The sequence below is a fragment of the Kogia breviceps genome, chromosome 6, assembly GCF_026419965.1.
Source record: "Kogia breviceps isolate mKogBre1 chromosome 6, mKogBre1 haplotype 1, whole genome shotgun sequence".
Classification (NCBI taxonomy): Eukaryota; Metazoa; Chordata; class Mammalia; order Artiodactyla; family Physeteridae; genus Kogia; species Kogia breviceps.
Window position 1 is genome coordinate 9,544,549 of NC_081315.1, and position 18,081 is coordinate 9,562,629.

At 39.0% G+C, this 18,081-nt stretch overlaps 1 protein-coding gene across 6 annotated transcripts in view; it reads right to left on the reverse strand.

Annotated features, from left to right (window-relative positions):
* Positions 1-14,284, reverse strand: part of SNCA (synuclein alpha) — a 135,668-nt gene extending 121,384 nt beyond the window's left edge. For 2 of the 6 annotated variants that reach the window (XM_059067358.2, XM_067035507.1), the window contains exons 1-3: positions 12,002-14,284; positions 10,383-10,528; positions 841-882 (exon numbers count right to left, since the gene is read on the reverse strand). In XM_059067358.2, coding sequence (XP_058923341.1) covers positions 841-882; positions 10,383-10,503 — 163 coding nt within the window. In that variant the 5' untranslated portion in view covers positions 10,504-10,528; positions 12,002-14,284. Of the gene's footprint in view, positions 1-840; positions 883-10,382; positions 10,529-11,088; positions 11,203-11,380; positions 11,531-11,635 lie in introns of those variants that run through there. The other 4 variants (XM_067035504.1, XM_067035506.1, XM_067035505.1 and 1 more) reach the window with 4 other exon arrangements.
* Positions 14,285-18,081: the final 3,797 nt, after the last annotated feature.

The window sequence follows — 18,081 nt, forward strand, 5'->3', positions numbered from 1 at the left end:
AGCATGTTATTTTCTGAAGCCTTGCTATCTTTACTGTTTTCTGATGATATGAATCATATTTCTGATTATATCTCTTGTTTTACCACACCTGTCAGAAAGCTTGGAGTACGTACAAAATGAAACTCAATCACAGCAATTCTGTGGGCTTTTAAGGTTGTTAAATTGTGATTTTTCCCTTGATTTTTCTATTTCTATCATTATCCTCCTCCTCTTCCTCATTATCACCACCATAATTTTCATAATTTTTACTATTCATTTATTGTCATCTTCTTACAGACTTATTCAAAATCTTGGTGAAATTAGGCCAAACAGAGATAAATACAATAAGTAATTTACTGATCATCCCAAGGGTGTTTCCTAAAATGTCTTCTGAATCATCAAGGAAATGTTATAGTTAGTATATTGTAGTGTCAGAATATTTCATTATACACTACAGAAAATTTTAATTCATTCCTTGAAAGTGGCAATCCTTATATGATATTTATGCTATTGGTTTGCCAAGAACACTAAGTTGGTCTGAATACTCAAATCTATACTACTATAAATTAAACAATTAAACTGGTTAATTCAGTCATCATTCTTGACAGTTACACACATTGTGCTTTATTTATTTACAACAAATACTTACACTATTTTAAAATATTTAATAAAGAATCAAGATTTTTTAAAGAGATTTAAAAAAAAAAGAATCAAGATTAAACAAAGCTGATGTTCCCTAGAATGCTCATCTATGGGCAGAGTGGTTATTTACAATTACATTCTGAATGATCAGTGCTAGGGCTATACTGCTTACTAGTTATTTTCAATATCATCCCTGGAATTAAGCTCCACAAAGCTTACCTGTTGTCACACCATGAACAACTCCTTCCTTAGTTTTGGATCCTATAAAAACAAACAAATTGAAACCATAAGTCTCAAAGTCGCCTTTACTGCTAATGAGCTACTTTGAAATACATCTAATGGAAAAACAGTATCTCAATCTTCAGAAGCCCATGTGTTAAGATATCCTCGGGGGGGGCAAAAAATCTAAAACAAAGAAATCCAGCAATCACTGCAACAAATAGAAGAAAGCAAAGCTAACAGGATACTTTCCAATTATGATTTTAGCACACAGTGATGACTTTTCAACCCCTCGTGTCCCACTTCACACATCAACTTACAGAGGGGGGGAAAATGGTGAGATAACACTGGGGCTGGGTGGGAAGGTGATTTTGGATTCAGAACTGCAGAAGTTCTACCAAAATACAATACAAAAGAGAGATTAGGTAACCCATGAAACATAAACAGATGGGGGAGGGAGAGAAGGAATTCACATTTGTTGAACACTTATTATGTAAAAGGTATTTTATATCTCATCTCATTTAAACTTTGTAATACCCATTTCATATCATGCCCATTTTATTCCATATGAAGCAATTACAAATTAAAGTTAAATGACTTGCCTAAAGTCACATAGGTAATAACTGGTTACAACCACATTCAAATTAAGGGCTCTATGACCCTAAGCCCATATTTTCTACGAAGCCAGGCAAACCTTTAGAAGGAATGCAGTATTTTATCATTCAAGTATGATTAATGCCAGCTTCAAGAAGTGGCAAGATAGGAATTTTCCCCAAATCTTGACCATTACTCAGCTTTTACACAAGTAATATATTAATATGTGTCCTTAAAACTAAGTTTGTGAACAATTTTATTCATAAGCCCTTTAATGTTGGATTTTTTAGTGTAATTGATACCAGCTTCTTCATAAAATGTTTTTGAAGAAAATAACAAAATGAGGATTCATTTGAAAACTACCCTATAAGTCAAATAAAGTAGTTCTATTAGACAGAGAAGAATGTAAGGAAATTAGGACATAAAAACTTGGAAGTGATTTAAACCTATATTTGGATATTAAGATAGTCACCAATCTTCAGTTTTAAAATGCACTGACTTATAAACCCTTACTGAGTATACTAGAAATAACTGTAAACACATTTTACAACAGGAAAAAAGTGTAAGAGAGCCTCAGTTCCTTATCAAATAAAAATCCTTACCAATAAAATTAATATATAAGATTAATTAAATAATCTCTAAGAAGCTGGTCCTTAAACTGGAGAGTGCAGCAGAATCAATTAAGTGGAAGCAATGTTAAAAAATGTTGACTGTTGAGTCAGAGTTTCAATATTCAGTAAATATCAGGTACAGATATTTGCATTTTTAATAATCCTCATGATCTAATGCAGGTACAACATGGATCAAATCTGAGAAACACTGGTCTGAGGCAGTTTCTAGTTTCAAATGTATTTAGAAGTACATATCAATGATATAAATAATATGATGATCAATAAGATGATTTAAATAAATATACATGATCATCTTGAAATTTTTCATTGAATTTTTTAATAAAAATATATAAATAAGGCATTAAGTATACCTTGCATGCATTATATTTAAACTTATACTGTACAAAACAGTCCAGCTGAGTTTCTACATTTAATAAAGTAATTTAAGTATATTTAAGAACTTCCAATTTGAATGTATTTAAGGACCTCTAATAAATATAGAGCATAAAACGAAATACAGCCTTGTAGTTCAGACAGTGAGCTCTGGATTCTGATTTTCTGGATTTAAATATTCACTACATAATAAACAAATACACATCACATGATCAACATGAAGATCAAAGCAAAAAATACATGCATAGGTCTTAAAACAGTGTTTAGTACATAGTACTTAGTAAGTGATAATTGTTATTATTTTTCTTATATAATACTGTAAAGAGATTTTCAGTTTAAAACATAGGACAGGGCTTCCCTGATGGCGCAGTGGTTGAGAATCTGCCTGCCAATGCAGGGGACACGGGTTCAAGCCCTGGTCTGGGAAGATCCCACATGCCATGAAGCAACTGGGCCCGTGAGCCACAACTACTGAGCCTGCGTATGGAGCTTGTGCTCCGCAACAAGAGAGGCCACGATAGTGAGAGGCCTGTGTACCGCAATGAAGAGTGGCCCCCACTTGCCACAACTAGAGAAAGCCCTTGCACAGAAACGAAGACCCAACACAGCCATAAATAAATAAACAAATAAAATGTTTAAAAAAACATAGGACAAATCACCATATCATAAACTCATATAAATGAAATTGTGCAGTTGTTAAATATGTTAAAGGTTACAGGATAGTATTTTACATATATGCAATATGAAGTGTGTGTGTGTGTGTGTGTGTGTGTGTATTTTTCAGGCAATGATCACTTTGCATAGTATTGTGGAATCATAAAATGACTGCACACAAGCTGAGGTGAAGCTATAGAAAGTGATCTTAATAATCAATGAGGAAAATTCTGATTAATCAGTGATAGAAATGACTGTTGTTCCATGACCTTTAAAATTTTCTGTCAAAACATTAAAAATTCTTCTAGTCATTTAAAAATGTACAGAGAAATTAAAAACTAAGTAAAGCAATATTTTTGTGTGTACTGTAATTTAAAACATTGAAAAGTGTTTTATTTCTTTGTAAAAAACGTATGAGTGGTTTAAACAGTGCTTGTCTTCTCCCCATTGTATAACTTTCAATATTGAGCTGAGCATCTTTTCCAGGTCTTAGAAAATTGTCATACTCCTTCATAAGTTTGGGTCAGTTTCCAAAATCTTAGCTTTTGTATTTTTAATGTCATGATATATCTCTGATGGTTTCTTTCATGTGAGGTGTTTATATGGCACCACTTCCTCTGGGACAGCTTCAGCCTACTCATCACAAACACATTTTCCATTTATGTTGATACCTTCACCTTCGAGAAGTTCCTCTGGCTGCATATCAAGAGTCTCCTGAATGGCAACAGTATCCACATTCTCACAGTCAGCTATTTCTTCTATAAATACATTTACGTCTGATTCAGATTTTACTTTCAACACTTTTCACTTCATTTCTTTGCTGACATTCACTTCTTTGGTCAATTTCCTCTTTCAATTATGCATTTTTGTAAAATATCATCTGTGTTTATCATTGGGAGGCAAGGAGATAACATAACTATGGGCTTTGCTGTCTGTACGAACTGAACAACAGATCATACAGCCACTGTATGTTACAGCGGACTGATCACAAATAAACTTGGAAAGAAGTCATGTGATTTGGCCATGGATCATAATGAGTTTCTGTTACTTATGTAGTGATTGTGGGCTAAAGAGCTAGAAGCAAAGTTTGTACTTTATGTAATAACTCACAGTTTATGTATGCAGTGATAGAAATTTGCACTGTATTGTTAGGGACTGGTTTTATTTAACTGACTGTGGTAACTGAAGTTCATGTATACTGGAACTATGCAAAGTGAGAAAAACCTGTATTTAAGAGAATATTTCTTATCACTACCCACCTGCTACTCCTTGAACCCCTTATCTCAAAAAATGACAAGTAAAAAGAAATTTTTAACAGTTGGCCTGTGGTCTTTCCTCTCTACCTCAGTTATAACTGATAATTTGATCTTTGGCTAAATCATGGAATGTATCCTGAATTAAAGATATGTGAAAGTCTTGATGAGGTTGCTTTGCATCAAACCAATCACCTTTTTTTGCTGTCATAATTGTTCATTAGTATATGTTATTGATGATTAAACTTTAATTGATGAGTAATCTGTAATTGAAAAGATATAGCTACAAAATAGGTGCCAAGTGGCTATGTGACTGGTAACATAGATGGATGGATGGATGGATGGATAGATAGACAGATAGATAGACAGATCTCATAATAGATATGGCTGAAGGGACACTAGATCTGATGGCTTCCCTGAGCTGAGGTGGCCCTCACCCATTCCCCTCTTGTCTGTCAGGACTTCACAAAGCTACAGAGTGGAGAAGGTCAGAAGTCATGCCTAATCTTTGCAAGGACTCAGTTATGCTATTGTGCATGTTATGTTGACTATCTGCATACGGTGGAGGTGAAGCATATTGTGACTTGGGAGTTTGATATCAATCCACTGTCTTGACAACTGCTACTTACTGAGCAGAATGTCATTGGAAGGGTTTTGAAGATCATTTTCTTGCCTTTACTGTTACAATACTTGACATTATATAAAAAGTACTTTTTTTTTGCTTTTGAATTTGACTCTCAAGTTATAATTTCTAAACTATATGATTGAGAAATTTTTGTCCATTAAATTGAGGGAGGTTGATTGAAAATTTATGTACAAAGATATCACAAAAGGAGGAAAAAAATCACAAAAATAACACTGATTCTTATGGTGATTATTCAATTAGTTAAAAGATAGTTGTCAAAAGTATAACATTGTAAAGGAATGAGGTTACTTTTCTCATGAGGCTTAAGAAAACCGTGTGCCAAACTTCTTCAGCCATAAGTGAAATTAGAAACATTTCCTTAGGCATTTCTAATCTTTCAAGCTAGTTATTGATAATAGTTCTTGTAATGAAGGATAAAATGATAGAAAGAAAATATATTGACAAAGTAATTATTCTGTTAGAGTTTATTTGACAGTAATAACCATGGCTCCTATATATAAAAGTGTGCTTTACAAAAATTCTCAATGAAATATTAACAAATCAAACCCAACAATGTATAAAAATAATTATATACCACAGTCAAGTGGGATGTATCATAGACATGAAAGGTTGGTTCAGCGTTTGAAAGTCAGTTAAGTAGTTCATCACATCAGCAGGCTTAAAAAGACAAATCACATGATCACATTAATAGATGCAGAAAGAGCATTTGACGAAATTCAGCACTTATTTGTGATAAAAGAAACTCCAGTAAACTAGAAATAGTGAGGAACTTTCTCAATTTGACAAAGAATATCTACGAAAAAATCTATAGCTAACATCATATTTAATGGTGAGACACTAGAAGCTTTCCTACTAAGACCAAGAACAAAGCAAGAAAATCCCCTTTCACCACTTCTTTCAACATCGTACAGGAAGCCCTAGCTAATACAATAAAACAAGAAAATATAAGGTATCAGATTGGGAAAGAAGAAATAAAACTGTCAAGAATCAACAACAAAAAAATCTCCTGGAGCTAATAAGTTACTACAGAAAGGTTGCAAGATACAATGCTAAAAAGTCAATCACCTTCCTATCTACCAGTAATGAACAAGTAGAATTTGAAATTAAAAACACAATACCATTTAACATTAGCACCAAAAAATAAAAATAAAACACGTGCATATAAATTTAACAGAATATATACAAGATCTATATGAGAAAAACTACAATGCTCTGATAACAAAATCAAAGAACTATAAAAATGAAGAGCTAGCTATTCCATGTTCATGGATAAAAGATACAATATTATCAAGATGTCAGCTCTTCCCAACTTGATTTATAGTTCAAGGTAATCTTAATCAAAATCCCAGCAAGTTATTTTGTGAATGTTGACAAACTGATTCTAAAGTTTGTGTGGAGAGGCAAAAGGCCAAAAATAGCCAAAATGGTATTGAAGAACAAAATTAGAGGACTGACACTATCAAACTACAAGACTTACTATAAAGCTAAAGTAATCAAGAAAATGTGATATTGGTAAAAGAATAAACAAAGAGATCAAGGGAGCAGAAAAGAGAGCCCAGAAATACACCAACATAAATATAATCAATGGGGCTTCCCTGGTGGCGCAGTGGTTGAGAATCCGCCTGCGGATGCAGGGGACACGGGTTCGTGCCCCGGTCCGGGAAGATCCCACATGCCGCGGAGCAGCTGGGCCCGTGAGCCATGGCTGCTGAGCCTGCGCGTCCGGAGCCTGTGCTCCGCAACGGGAGAGGCCACAACAGTGAGAGGCCCGCATACCACCAAAATAAATAAATAAATAAATAAATAAAATCAATGGAGTTTTGACAAAGGAAAATAGGCAATAAAATGGAGCAAAGACAGTCTTTTAAACAAACAGTGCTAGAACTGGACATCTACATGCAAAAAATAATTTTATACACCAACTTTACACCTTTCACAAACAGAAAACCCAGTATAGATCATAGCCTTAAATGTAAAATGTGAAACTATAAAACTCCTAGAAGATCACATAGGAAAAAATCTACATAACCTTGAGTATGGCAATGATATTTTAGTTATAACACCAAAGACACGCTTCATGAAATAAATCATTAATAAGCTGGAACTCATTTAAATTAAAAACTTCTGTGAAAGACAATGTCAAGAGAATGAGAAAACAATCTACAGACAGGAAAATATTCATGAAAGATATATCTGAAAAAGAACTGTTATCCAAAATAGACAAAGAACTCTTAAAAATCAACAAGAAAGCAAATAACCTGATTAAAAAATGGGCCAAAGATCTTAACAGACACCTCATCAAACAAGATGTGCAGATGGCAGAGAAGCCTTTGAAAAGATGCTCCACATCCTATGTCATCAGGGAAATGCAAATTAAAACAACAACGAGATGCCACTACACACGCATTAGCACGGCCAATATCCAGAACACTGACAACATCAAATATTGCTGGGCAAGTAGAGCAACAGGCACTGTCATTCATTGCTGGTGGGAATGCCAAACGGTGCAGCCCCTGCAGAAGACAGTTTGATGGTTTCTTTAAAAACTAAACATAGTTTTACCATGTGACCCAGCAACTGTGCTCCTTGGTATTTACCCAAAGGAGCTAAAAACTTAGGTCCACACACAAACCTGCACAGCAGATTTATTCCTAATTGCCAAAACTTGGAAACAACCACATGTCCTTCAGAAGGTGACTGGATAGACAAACTGTGACACACTGAGACAACAGAATATCATTTGGCACTAAAAAGAAATGAGCCATTAAAAGACGTGGAAGAACTGTAAATGCATACTACTAAGTGAAAGAAGCCAATCCGAACAGACCACATAATATATGATTCCAATGGTATGACATTTTGGAAAAGGCAAAACTATGGAAAGAAAAAGATCAGTGGTTTCCTGGGGCTGGGGGACACTGAAAATATTCTATAAGATATTATAATGATGAATACATATCATGACACATGTGTCCAAACTCACAGAATATACTATACCAAGAGCAAACCCGAACGGAAACTATGGACTTCGGATGATTATGATGTGTCAGTGTAGGTCCATCAGTTGTAACAAATGTACCATCTAGTGAAGGATGTTGGTAATGGGAGAGGCTATGAATGTATGGGGGGAGGGGGTACATGGGAAACCTCTGTACCTTCTCAATTTCTCTGTTAACTTATTAAAAACTGCTATAAAAAATAAAGTCTTTAATTTTTTAAAAGTATGTTACTATTCATATGTTCTGCTTTATTATGACATTCTCACAAAAACTCTGCAAGGTAGTTGCATTTATATCCAAATCATATTTTTACAAATGAGGAAAGCGATGCTCAGATATGTTAAGTTACTTCCCCAGGTATCCTAGAGGTAATAAGTGGTGTAGCCTGGAGTGGAATTTAAGTTTGACGTCAAATCTATGTTTTTTTCTCCTTTATCAGGAGTTAGCAAACTACAGCCTATGAGCCAAATAAGCTCCCCAGCTGTTCTAGTAAGTAACGTTCTGTTGGAACATAGCCACCCTAATTATTGTCTACGGCTGCTTTCACACTATAAGAGCAAAGTTGAGCAGATGAAACATATATCATAGCCTAAAATATTCACTATCTACCCCTTTACAGAAAAAGCTTGCCAACACCTGAACTATACTACTAGGTCTTCACATGGTCACTCTTCATCCTGAATCCTGTATTTGTATTCAACTTTTAATTGACTTTAAAACATAACTGATAAATAGTTTATAGAATGCACCATGTGTTAAATACCAAAATAAACACTGAAGATGATTTTTAAAAAACATGTGTCACATAAACAAATTAAAACTTCACATAATAATCTCAGAACAAATAACAGAATTAATCTCTAAAAAGTAAAATAATTTTATTTGCCCAAACTCAAAGTTGACAATGAAAACAAATACAACGCTTTCCAGATGATAATCCTGCTTATTACCTGGAAAACTGCAATGTATTAATTTAATATTCAGTCTTTTCTGGGCTCCTTAAAAACTAATAAAGTGGATATTATCATACTAAAAAAACCTTTAAAGTTAGTAAGTTATAAAGTAACTGAAATCAAAGAAGAGTTGCAAGCAAGTACTTGCACAACTTGGAAAACTGAGGACAAATATAAAGATATTGATTATCTGCATATCACTGATTCAGTATCCCAAATTCCATCTAAAAAGATATAATCCGCACTTCACAAAAAAACCTGAGGTTAACTCATCAATTTTTCCCCTCTTATAACATATTTTTAATCCAATGAAAATATGTTTTAAGGTAAAGAGTAATTTAACTAGAGATTTGTGGTAAGATTAAGCCAACATAAAAAGTCTATCAACAGTGAGAAAAAAATATGAGAAGGATTCATAAAAATCATTCCAAGGATAACTTTTCTCCAGCCCATCGACATTGGAGAGATGGTGTAGCTTTCTCTCGCCCCACAAACACAGGCAGCGGATTCTAAATATGCTCATCCCTCACTTTACTGCTCATGCTTTGGCTACTGTTGCTACAACTGCTGCCAGAGAATGTGGAAGAGCTCAGAGGAGAAAGAGGAGAGGCAGGATGTGCAGTGGGTAAGTGTATGTGTACACGTGGGCACGTGTCTATCCCTATGGCTGAGTGTGTGCCTACTTCTTCCCCAAAGAGTTTGAGGTGATTTGTAAAATAACACCCAACCTAACACAGTTCAAGAGAGTCAGGGTCTGTAAGAATACTCCAAAGTGGGAATTTATAGACAAGTAGAAATAATAAGCATCAATCTCATCATTTATTGTGTGTATCGCTTGACAAATGAAATATATAAATGTCGCGGAGATATCAGCAGCCTTCAAGCACTTTCTTCAGCTTAGTCCTGAGCTTACCAAGTGGTAGCAAGTCTTTCCACCAAAGACTTTTTTGTCCTTTCCTTTTTAGGGCCACAGAAGGTTTCTCTTTACATATCTCAAGGCCATATCAAAGTCTTATTTTTTAAATTAGAATACACTAAAATTAGCATGTATTATACATGATGATAAAAGAAATCAAAAGCCCATGGATGAGTTTGATTCTTAAAATAGTCTCGATTATTTTTTAACACTGAGTTTTAAAAATTGTCCTCGGAGCTATAGTTACTTATGCATAGAAACATTTCATTTTAAAAAAGAAACCAAGTCCTAAGTATTATTGCAAAATTAAATAATCTGGAAAAACAAAACAGCCCCACTTTTTACTGTAGCCCAAACATACACACACATTCACCTACCTACACATACCTCTGATTCAGTCCATCATTTTGACAAGTGAAGATGCAAAACCGAATCAAGTGGGAAACACCAGCATTTAAAACATCAGTCATCCTAACGCATCAGTCATAAATAAATAACGAAGTGACACTTGGGTCTTACCTACCTACGTAGAGAACACCCTCTTTTGTCTTTTCCGCTGCTTCTGCTACACCCTGCTTGGTTTTTTCAGCAGCGGCCACCACTCCCTCCTTGGCCTTTGAAAGTCCTTTCATGAATACATCCATGGCTAATGAATTCCTTCACAGCGCACTGGAGAACACAAAATACACTTTGAGAACTTTTGGCTAAAACAAAACGAAATTAGAACCACCGAAGGTAAAAACCACTGAAGATCAGTAGACTCCCCAAAAGTGTGGGATTCTTTTAAGTGTACCTCCATTTCCACCATCGGACAAAGCAGCCTTCTTTCTTTTTTTTTAGCTTTTGCATTAAAAATTTAGCATCTCCCATCCATCTTGGCTGGTAAACGTCTAGCCGCCTAAACATGGATTAGGATGAATCATCTGAGCTGTTCTTACAGCCTTTCCGAAGTGGAATTACATGAAAAGATGGACCCCTCTTTTAACTTCCCAGGGTCCAAATGGTAACAGAACTTAGAAGTGCGTTCAGAAGAAAGGTTACAGGAAAAGCAAAGGGGGCTGGGGGCACGGGGTCAGGGAGTCTCTTCAAGTAAATTCCCGAAGGTGGCTAACAGGTCAAACGAGAAGAGGGCAAGGGAGGGAACTACTCACGCTGGGTGTGGCGGAACCTCAGCGCCCCCGCACTCGCCCTAATCCACCCCACCACGCACCCTGCCCTCGGCCACCTACCCTGCGCAAGCGGGCGCGCGTTCCCACCCGCAGGCAGTCTCAGGACGCGCGCCAGCTCCCCGAGGGGGCGTTCTCCGCGCGCTGAACCCGCCAGCCACCCGGCGCCCGCACCTGTTAACCCCTTACCACCTGCTGGCTGGCCCTCTTTGCTCTTCCGTTTAATGGTTTGCCAAACACAGCTTGTTTACTTAACAGAGAGAACGGACTGCGGGATTTAAGGAAAGCGGAAAATAAAAAGTTGAACACTCATACTCCATCCAGCATCCTCGCCTTTCCCAAAGAAACAGCTTACCCCTGAGAATCCGGACCGCTCAGCCTTTGAGGACAAGACGCGGGGAGAACCGGAAGCAGCGGGAAAGCCAGGTGGATTTACTTTCCGCCAAAAGCTCACCATTAGGGGTAAGAACCCACCTCCGGGAGACACTCGACTACGGCGGGCCCTCACTGCAGCGCCAACCCCGCCTCCCGGGCGTTCGCAGTGCCTCTTCTCCCACCAGGTTTTCTCCATGATTTCCCAAGCTGCCCGTTTAGATCCACAGGTACTAACCTGATTCCCTCGACTCCTCAGAACTCGGATTCTTCCCCCACCCGCACTTTTAAAGAATGTAAAACAATCCCCAAATATTAGTTAAGCGGGAGGAGGGAGGACGAAGGGCGCACAGGAAGGGTGGAGGTGGCACCCCAAGAGGGACGGTCCCCCGAGGAGGCGGCTGTCTGCGTAACCGTGCGAGGAGAGGCTGGGGCCGTGGGACGCCAACCCGCAAACCCGGCGTCGAATTGCCACTCCCCGTCCCCCGCACGGGAGCATTCGAGAGAAGAAGACAGAAGGTCGCCAGGGAAGGCGGGGGAAAGGGCGCCAAGGATGCGCAGGGCGGGGCTCGGCCCCCGGGGCAGCTCGAAGGCCGGCACACACCTCACGCCGCGTGGCCGCGCTCGCTCGCTCGCTCGCCCCCTGTCCTTCTCCTCCTCTCGGTCCTTCCTTCTCCTCCTCGTCCTCCTCCGTCTCCTCCTCGTCCTCCTCCGTCTCCTCCGCTCGCCGCCGCCGCAGCTGATTTGTCAGCTCCTCTCCCCGCCCCTCTCCCGGCGCTCTCGCCGCTTTCCCCGCCGCGTGCTCTTCACTCCTCTTCTCGGCTGGGGATGGGGGGGTGGAGGAAGGCCGGCCCTCCGACTCCAGCAGCCCGCCAGGTCCTGGGAGACGGGAAGGTGGGGTGTTCTGGGGCTCACTTCAAGTCCGGGGTCACGGGGGCTCTTGCGGAGATTCGGAGCGGCTAGGCTTGGGCTGGTGTCTCTCCCTCTTCCCCAACCCCCCCCCTTCCCCGTCTCCGCCTTTCCCTCTGGCTCCTCACGGGGACCCCCACGTCAGAACCAGCCTGGGGAAGTGGAAGTCTGGGCGATCGACCACCAAAGATAGAGCCAGTCTCTCGGGGAGCTGCTGAAGGAGACAGGCAGCCTAGGAAGGGTGCTCCCATGGGCACCGCCAAGAGCACGTTTCCCGCGGATCGCTGAAATCTGATTAGTGGTCGTAGGACACAACGTTAGCGATGCTTTTGTTTAAAGAGCCTCCAGGTGTACGTTTGCTCGTAATCTCTCATGAGCCCGAGATGGTCTCGCGGGTGGAGAGGAGACTAGTAAAGAAGAGTTACAGGTTGAAGAGGCAGGAGGAGGCTCGTCAAATCGTCTTCCCAGCCCACTCTCACCATTTTCTTTTCCACCAACCAGCGGCTGCCAGACGCTGATTTTCCCATCAGTGGAACAAGGAAGGAATGGTCCCCAGCCGTCGAAACCAAGCGGCTGTAAGGCTTTGCGTTCTCAGAATGGAATTTACTTTCCAGATTCAAGGGCCTGGCTGGAAGAGACAAATCCAGCGTGACTGAGGCTCCTGACCCAGCTAGTACAATTTCTTCCGCCCCTTCTGCAAAGGGAGATTCTACACTCCCCTCACCTTTCCGACTTCTGATTCCCGTTGTCCTCGGTGCTGACACGCTACCTACCGCATCCCACACACAGACACACAGGCAGACACTCGCACGGGTTTCAAGACAATTTTTGCATCGCTTAATACAGTTTCACCTTTCAGAGCTGGAGGGAAAACAGCTGTTCTGGATCACAGCGGAATGGAGACCCAAGCGCCTACCCGTAACAGATCTGCCTCTGCTTTCTTTGCCTGGAGTGAGAGGATGCTTTTAGAACTGGAAGGGGAAAAGAAGTCTTTGCTGTATGTTTTTTTTGTTTGTGTTGTGTTTGTTTTTTTGTAGGAAAAAAAAAAAGCTTTTTCTGATCCTTGCACTCACATTCTGAAATGTGAGTAAAAAGGAATTTAAATCTACAAAACAACCATTGAAACCAAAAGAGACTGGAAGCAAGTATATTTGTTGCTTAAACAACTCCTTGCACTATCGGTGGGCCCATTTGAAAAGTAGCCTTTCCAAAACGCTCATATTTTGTTTCCTTGGGATCAGAGAAAGTAGGTTAAACTTGGGAGTTGGATTGCTTTCTGGCTTTGAGAGCTTGAACAAGTTATGTCCTTCTGTTCAGTTTTCTGTTGTGAAGGGAGATGAACCAAAATGATCCTTCTTTTTTCAACTTTTTATTATGGGAAATGTTCAAACATATACAAAAGTAGAGAGAATACAGAACTCTCAGTGGAATATCGCCCAACTTCCACTATTTTCCAATGCACAATTCATCTATATTCTTATCCACTCCCCATTTTTACCACTACTCCCTTCCCATTTTTCTTTACTAAATCCCCAAAATTGCATATCTTTTCATCTGTAAGCAATTAAGCATGCATCCATAAAATATAAAAACTATTTTTAAATAAACAATAATGTTTCGATGGTCTTTTAAAAATATAAGTAAAATTTACGTGCAGTGGTACGCTCATCTCTTTATAGTGTTCCTTTAAATCAGTTTTGAAAAATATATGCATTAGTGTTATCCTCCCCATTTTGAAGAAATAAAACATTTTCATCCCCCCAGAAAGTTCCCTCATGGCTTTTAGTTGTACGTATTCTAGAATTTCATAAAAATAAGACCATATATTATGAACATTTATTTTTATATGTCTCTGGCTCCTTTCACTCAGCCTAATACCTGTGAAGTTCATTCATGTTGTTGTATGAATCAATAGTTTCTTTTTATTGCTTCCAAATGTTTCTTTTTATTACTGCCAATAATAAATGTTTTCCATTGTGACCCATCACAACTAGTTATTTAACATAAATATTTGATGAATATTTAATACTCAATTATATGACATATTTATAGGTTAACAGGGACCTCCTTGAGAAGTCAAAGGGGGGGCTTCCCTGGTGGCGCAGTGGTTGAGAGTCCGCCTGCCAATGCAGGGGACGCAGGTTCATGCCCCGGTCCGGGAAGATCCCACGTGCCGCGGAGCAGCTGGGCGCGTGAGCCGTGGCCGCTGCGCCTGCGCGTCCGGAGCCTGTGCTACACAACAGGAGAGGCCACAGCGGTGAGAGGCCCGAGGAAAAAAAAAAGCGAAAGAGAAGTCAAAGGGGTGAATAAAGTGACAGATATTTTAGGCCCAGTGAAGACCAATGAGAGAATTATTTTCAAGCAGTTGTTACATTTTTGTGCTTCTTAGAGGTATGATTCCATGCCTTTATATATTACATTATGCTTGGTAAAGGACTAATATATGATCGTTTAATCATAACAAGTGGGTAAGTGAAGTTTTATTATGTATCTTTTGTAGACAGGGAATCTGAAGCTCAAAGAATTTTGGTAAAATGCAGAAATTGCATAGCTCTTAAGTGGTAAAGCTGAGATAATCCAGCAGGAACTGTTCCAAAAGGCACAATTGTCTCCTGAATTGGCAGTAACCTCTGGAACCTTGCAGACTGGGCATGGCATAGGGTGGGAGGTAAAAAGTGGGACCCAGTTCTGTTAGAAATAGCATTTGAATTTGGAGGTGACAATGGAAATCAAGGAGAATTTATGTCCTAAAACATTGCATTCATATTTGAAATGTTGCCATTTCTATATTGGTAATTATAGGGGAAGATGACTCCTCATCACCCACAAAAAGGAAAAAGAAAATTATAAAATAATTTTTTGTCATTTAAAATTTTAAGTCTGTGTTTTACTTCTCTTTTTTTTACCTTTCAAAACACTTCACATTAGTATTATTTTTTTAACATCTTTATTAGAGTATAATTGCTTTACAATGGTGTGTTAGTTTCTGCTTCAAAACAAAGTGGGGCTTCCCTGGTGGCGCAGTGGTTGAGAGTCCGCCTGCCGATGCAGGGGACACGGGTTCGTGCCCCAGTCCGGGAAGATCCCACGTGCCGCGGAGCGGCTGGGCCCGTGAGCTATGGCCGCTGAGCCTGCGCGTCCGGAGCCTGTGCTCCGCAACGGGAGAGGCCACAACAGTGAGAGGCCCGCTTACTGCAAAAAAAAAGTGAGTCGGTTATACATTTACGTATGTCCCCGTATCTCCTCCCTCTTGCGTACTCCTCTTCTCATCCCTCAAAGTGCCTTGAACAAGTAAGCATTCAATTAACTTTTAATTACTGGTGATATTAATAGTGACATTTCTTATATTCTACCTGTATTCTCTTAGCTCAGTATTCCTAAGGAGGCAGAACTACTCAAGGACAGGGAAGGGAACCGAAAGTTAATAGATTTTTTTTTTCTTTTCTTCATTAGGTGACAACACAGCCTTGAGAAAATTTGTAACTGTTTGAATATAACTTTAAAATTTAAACTACAAAAAAAACCAGATTAACTCATTGAATGGCCTGTACCTCGAATGTGGAAGGATAATCTATTGGGAGGTATTACTGATGTGCATATTTTGTTAATGACTACGCTCGTGTTTGGTTTTCTCTTTGACAAATGAAATCTAAATATTTTGCTACTTTTTAATAGGATTGTTTTATCTGAGCTTGATAGAGTAATTTAGCTAAAGATTAACCGTCTATGAAATGCATGATTAACCTAGGCTCTCTTTATCTTCCCCATAAGACAACTGATTTTTTAGGTGTGCCATGTGGTAAGCCTGAGCTGCAAAGTGGAACGACATGAAAAATAAGGAAGCTTCCCGTGACCATATACTAAAGGAAGGTTAAGAATTGATTTAATGTGTTTAAGTAAGGAAAATACTATCTTTGAATAATATTCCATATTTGTTGTGAACACAAGGAGCAATGTACTGTCGATTCTTGGGCCACTTGTTTCTTATTCTCTGTCTGCACCTCCCTCTCATCTTCAGTAGATGCATGGAACACAGGAGGTAGTGAGATCTTGGTAGGCTTCTCTTGTAATTTCATAGTAGGCACAGAAGGGAAAGCCTAATGCATGCAGTTGGGATGGCACTGTGTGTGATTTTGGAAAGGGGTTGCACTTGAGACAGGGTTACTCCAGAGAATTATGAAAAACAGTAAAGGGGACATATAGGGTTCAGAGAAGATTATTTAATTTGACCCCATGGACAACTTCATGTCATTTCTACAATACCACATGCAGCCAAAAAATAATGGACATTTATTCCAGCACAATGTATTCATCGTATTTATGAAGACTGTAGTATATCCTCAATAATGTCAGATGCCCATAAATTGTAACCACAAGAAAGTGCCATGTGAAAGATGTAAAATTCAGTTGGACATCATTTTAAATATCCTTGTGGTTTTGGGTGCTAAGAATATTAAGACATGCAAGATTCTATGATTAAAGACTTTAAAGCTAGATAGAAAAGATGTTTAAACATCTGAGGATCCAAAAGTTCAAATAGACGGCCAACAGGCACATGAAAGAATGCTCAACATCACTCATTATTAGAGAAATGCAAATCAAAACCACAATGAGGAACCATCTCACACTGGTCAAAATGGCCATCATCAAAAAGTGCATAAATAATAAATGCTGGAGAGGGTGTGGAGAAAAGGGAACCCTCCTACCCTGTTGGTGGGAATGTAAATTGGTGCAGCCACTATGGAGAACAGTATGGAGGTTCCTTTAAAAACTAAAAATAGAGTTGCCATACGATCCAGCAATTCCAGTTTGGGGCATATATCCAGAAAAGATGAAAACACTAATTTGAAAAGATACACACACCCCAATGTTCATAGCAGCAATATTTACAATAGCCAAGGCATGGAAGCAGCCCGAATGTCCATCGACATATAGATACAATGGAATACTACTCAGTCGTAAAAAAGAATGAAATAATGCCATTTGCGGCAACATGGATGGACCTAGAGAGTATCATACTAAGTAAGTCAAAGACAAATATCATATAATATCACTTATATGTGGAATCTAAAAAAATGATGCAAATGAACTTATTTATGAAACAGAAATAGACTCGCAGACATAGAAAATGAACTTATGGTTATCAAAGGGGAAAGGTGGGGGGATGGATAAACTGGGAATTTGAGATTAACATATACACACTACTATGTATAAAATAGATTTAAAAAAACAAGCATCTACTGTATAGCACAGGGTACTATATTCAATATCATGTAATAATCTATAATGGAAAAGGAATCCGAAAAAGAATATATATATATTCTGAATCACTTTGCTGTAGACCTGAAACATTGTAAATCAACTATACTTCAATTTTAAAATTTTTTAAATTAAAAATGAAACAAACAGGGGCTTCCCTGGTGGCACAGTGGTTAGGAATCCACCTGCCAATGCAGGGGACATGGGTTCGAGCCCTGGTCCGGGAGGATCCCACATGCCGCTGAGCGGCTAGGCCCGTGTGCCACAACTACTGAACCCACGTGCCACAACTATTGAAGCCCATGTGCCTAGAGCCCGTGCTCTGCAGCAAGAGAGGCCACCGCAATGAGAAGCCCACAGACCACAACGAAGAGTAACCCCCGCTCGCCACAACCAGAGAAAGCCCGCGTGCAGCAATGAAGAACCAACACAGCCAAAAATAAATAAATAAATAAATAAATGTATCTTTTTTAAAAAAAATGACACAAACAAAAAATTCAAATGCCTTTAATATTT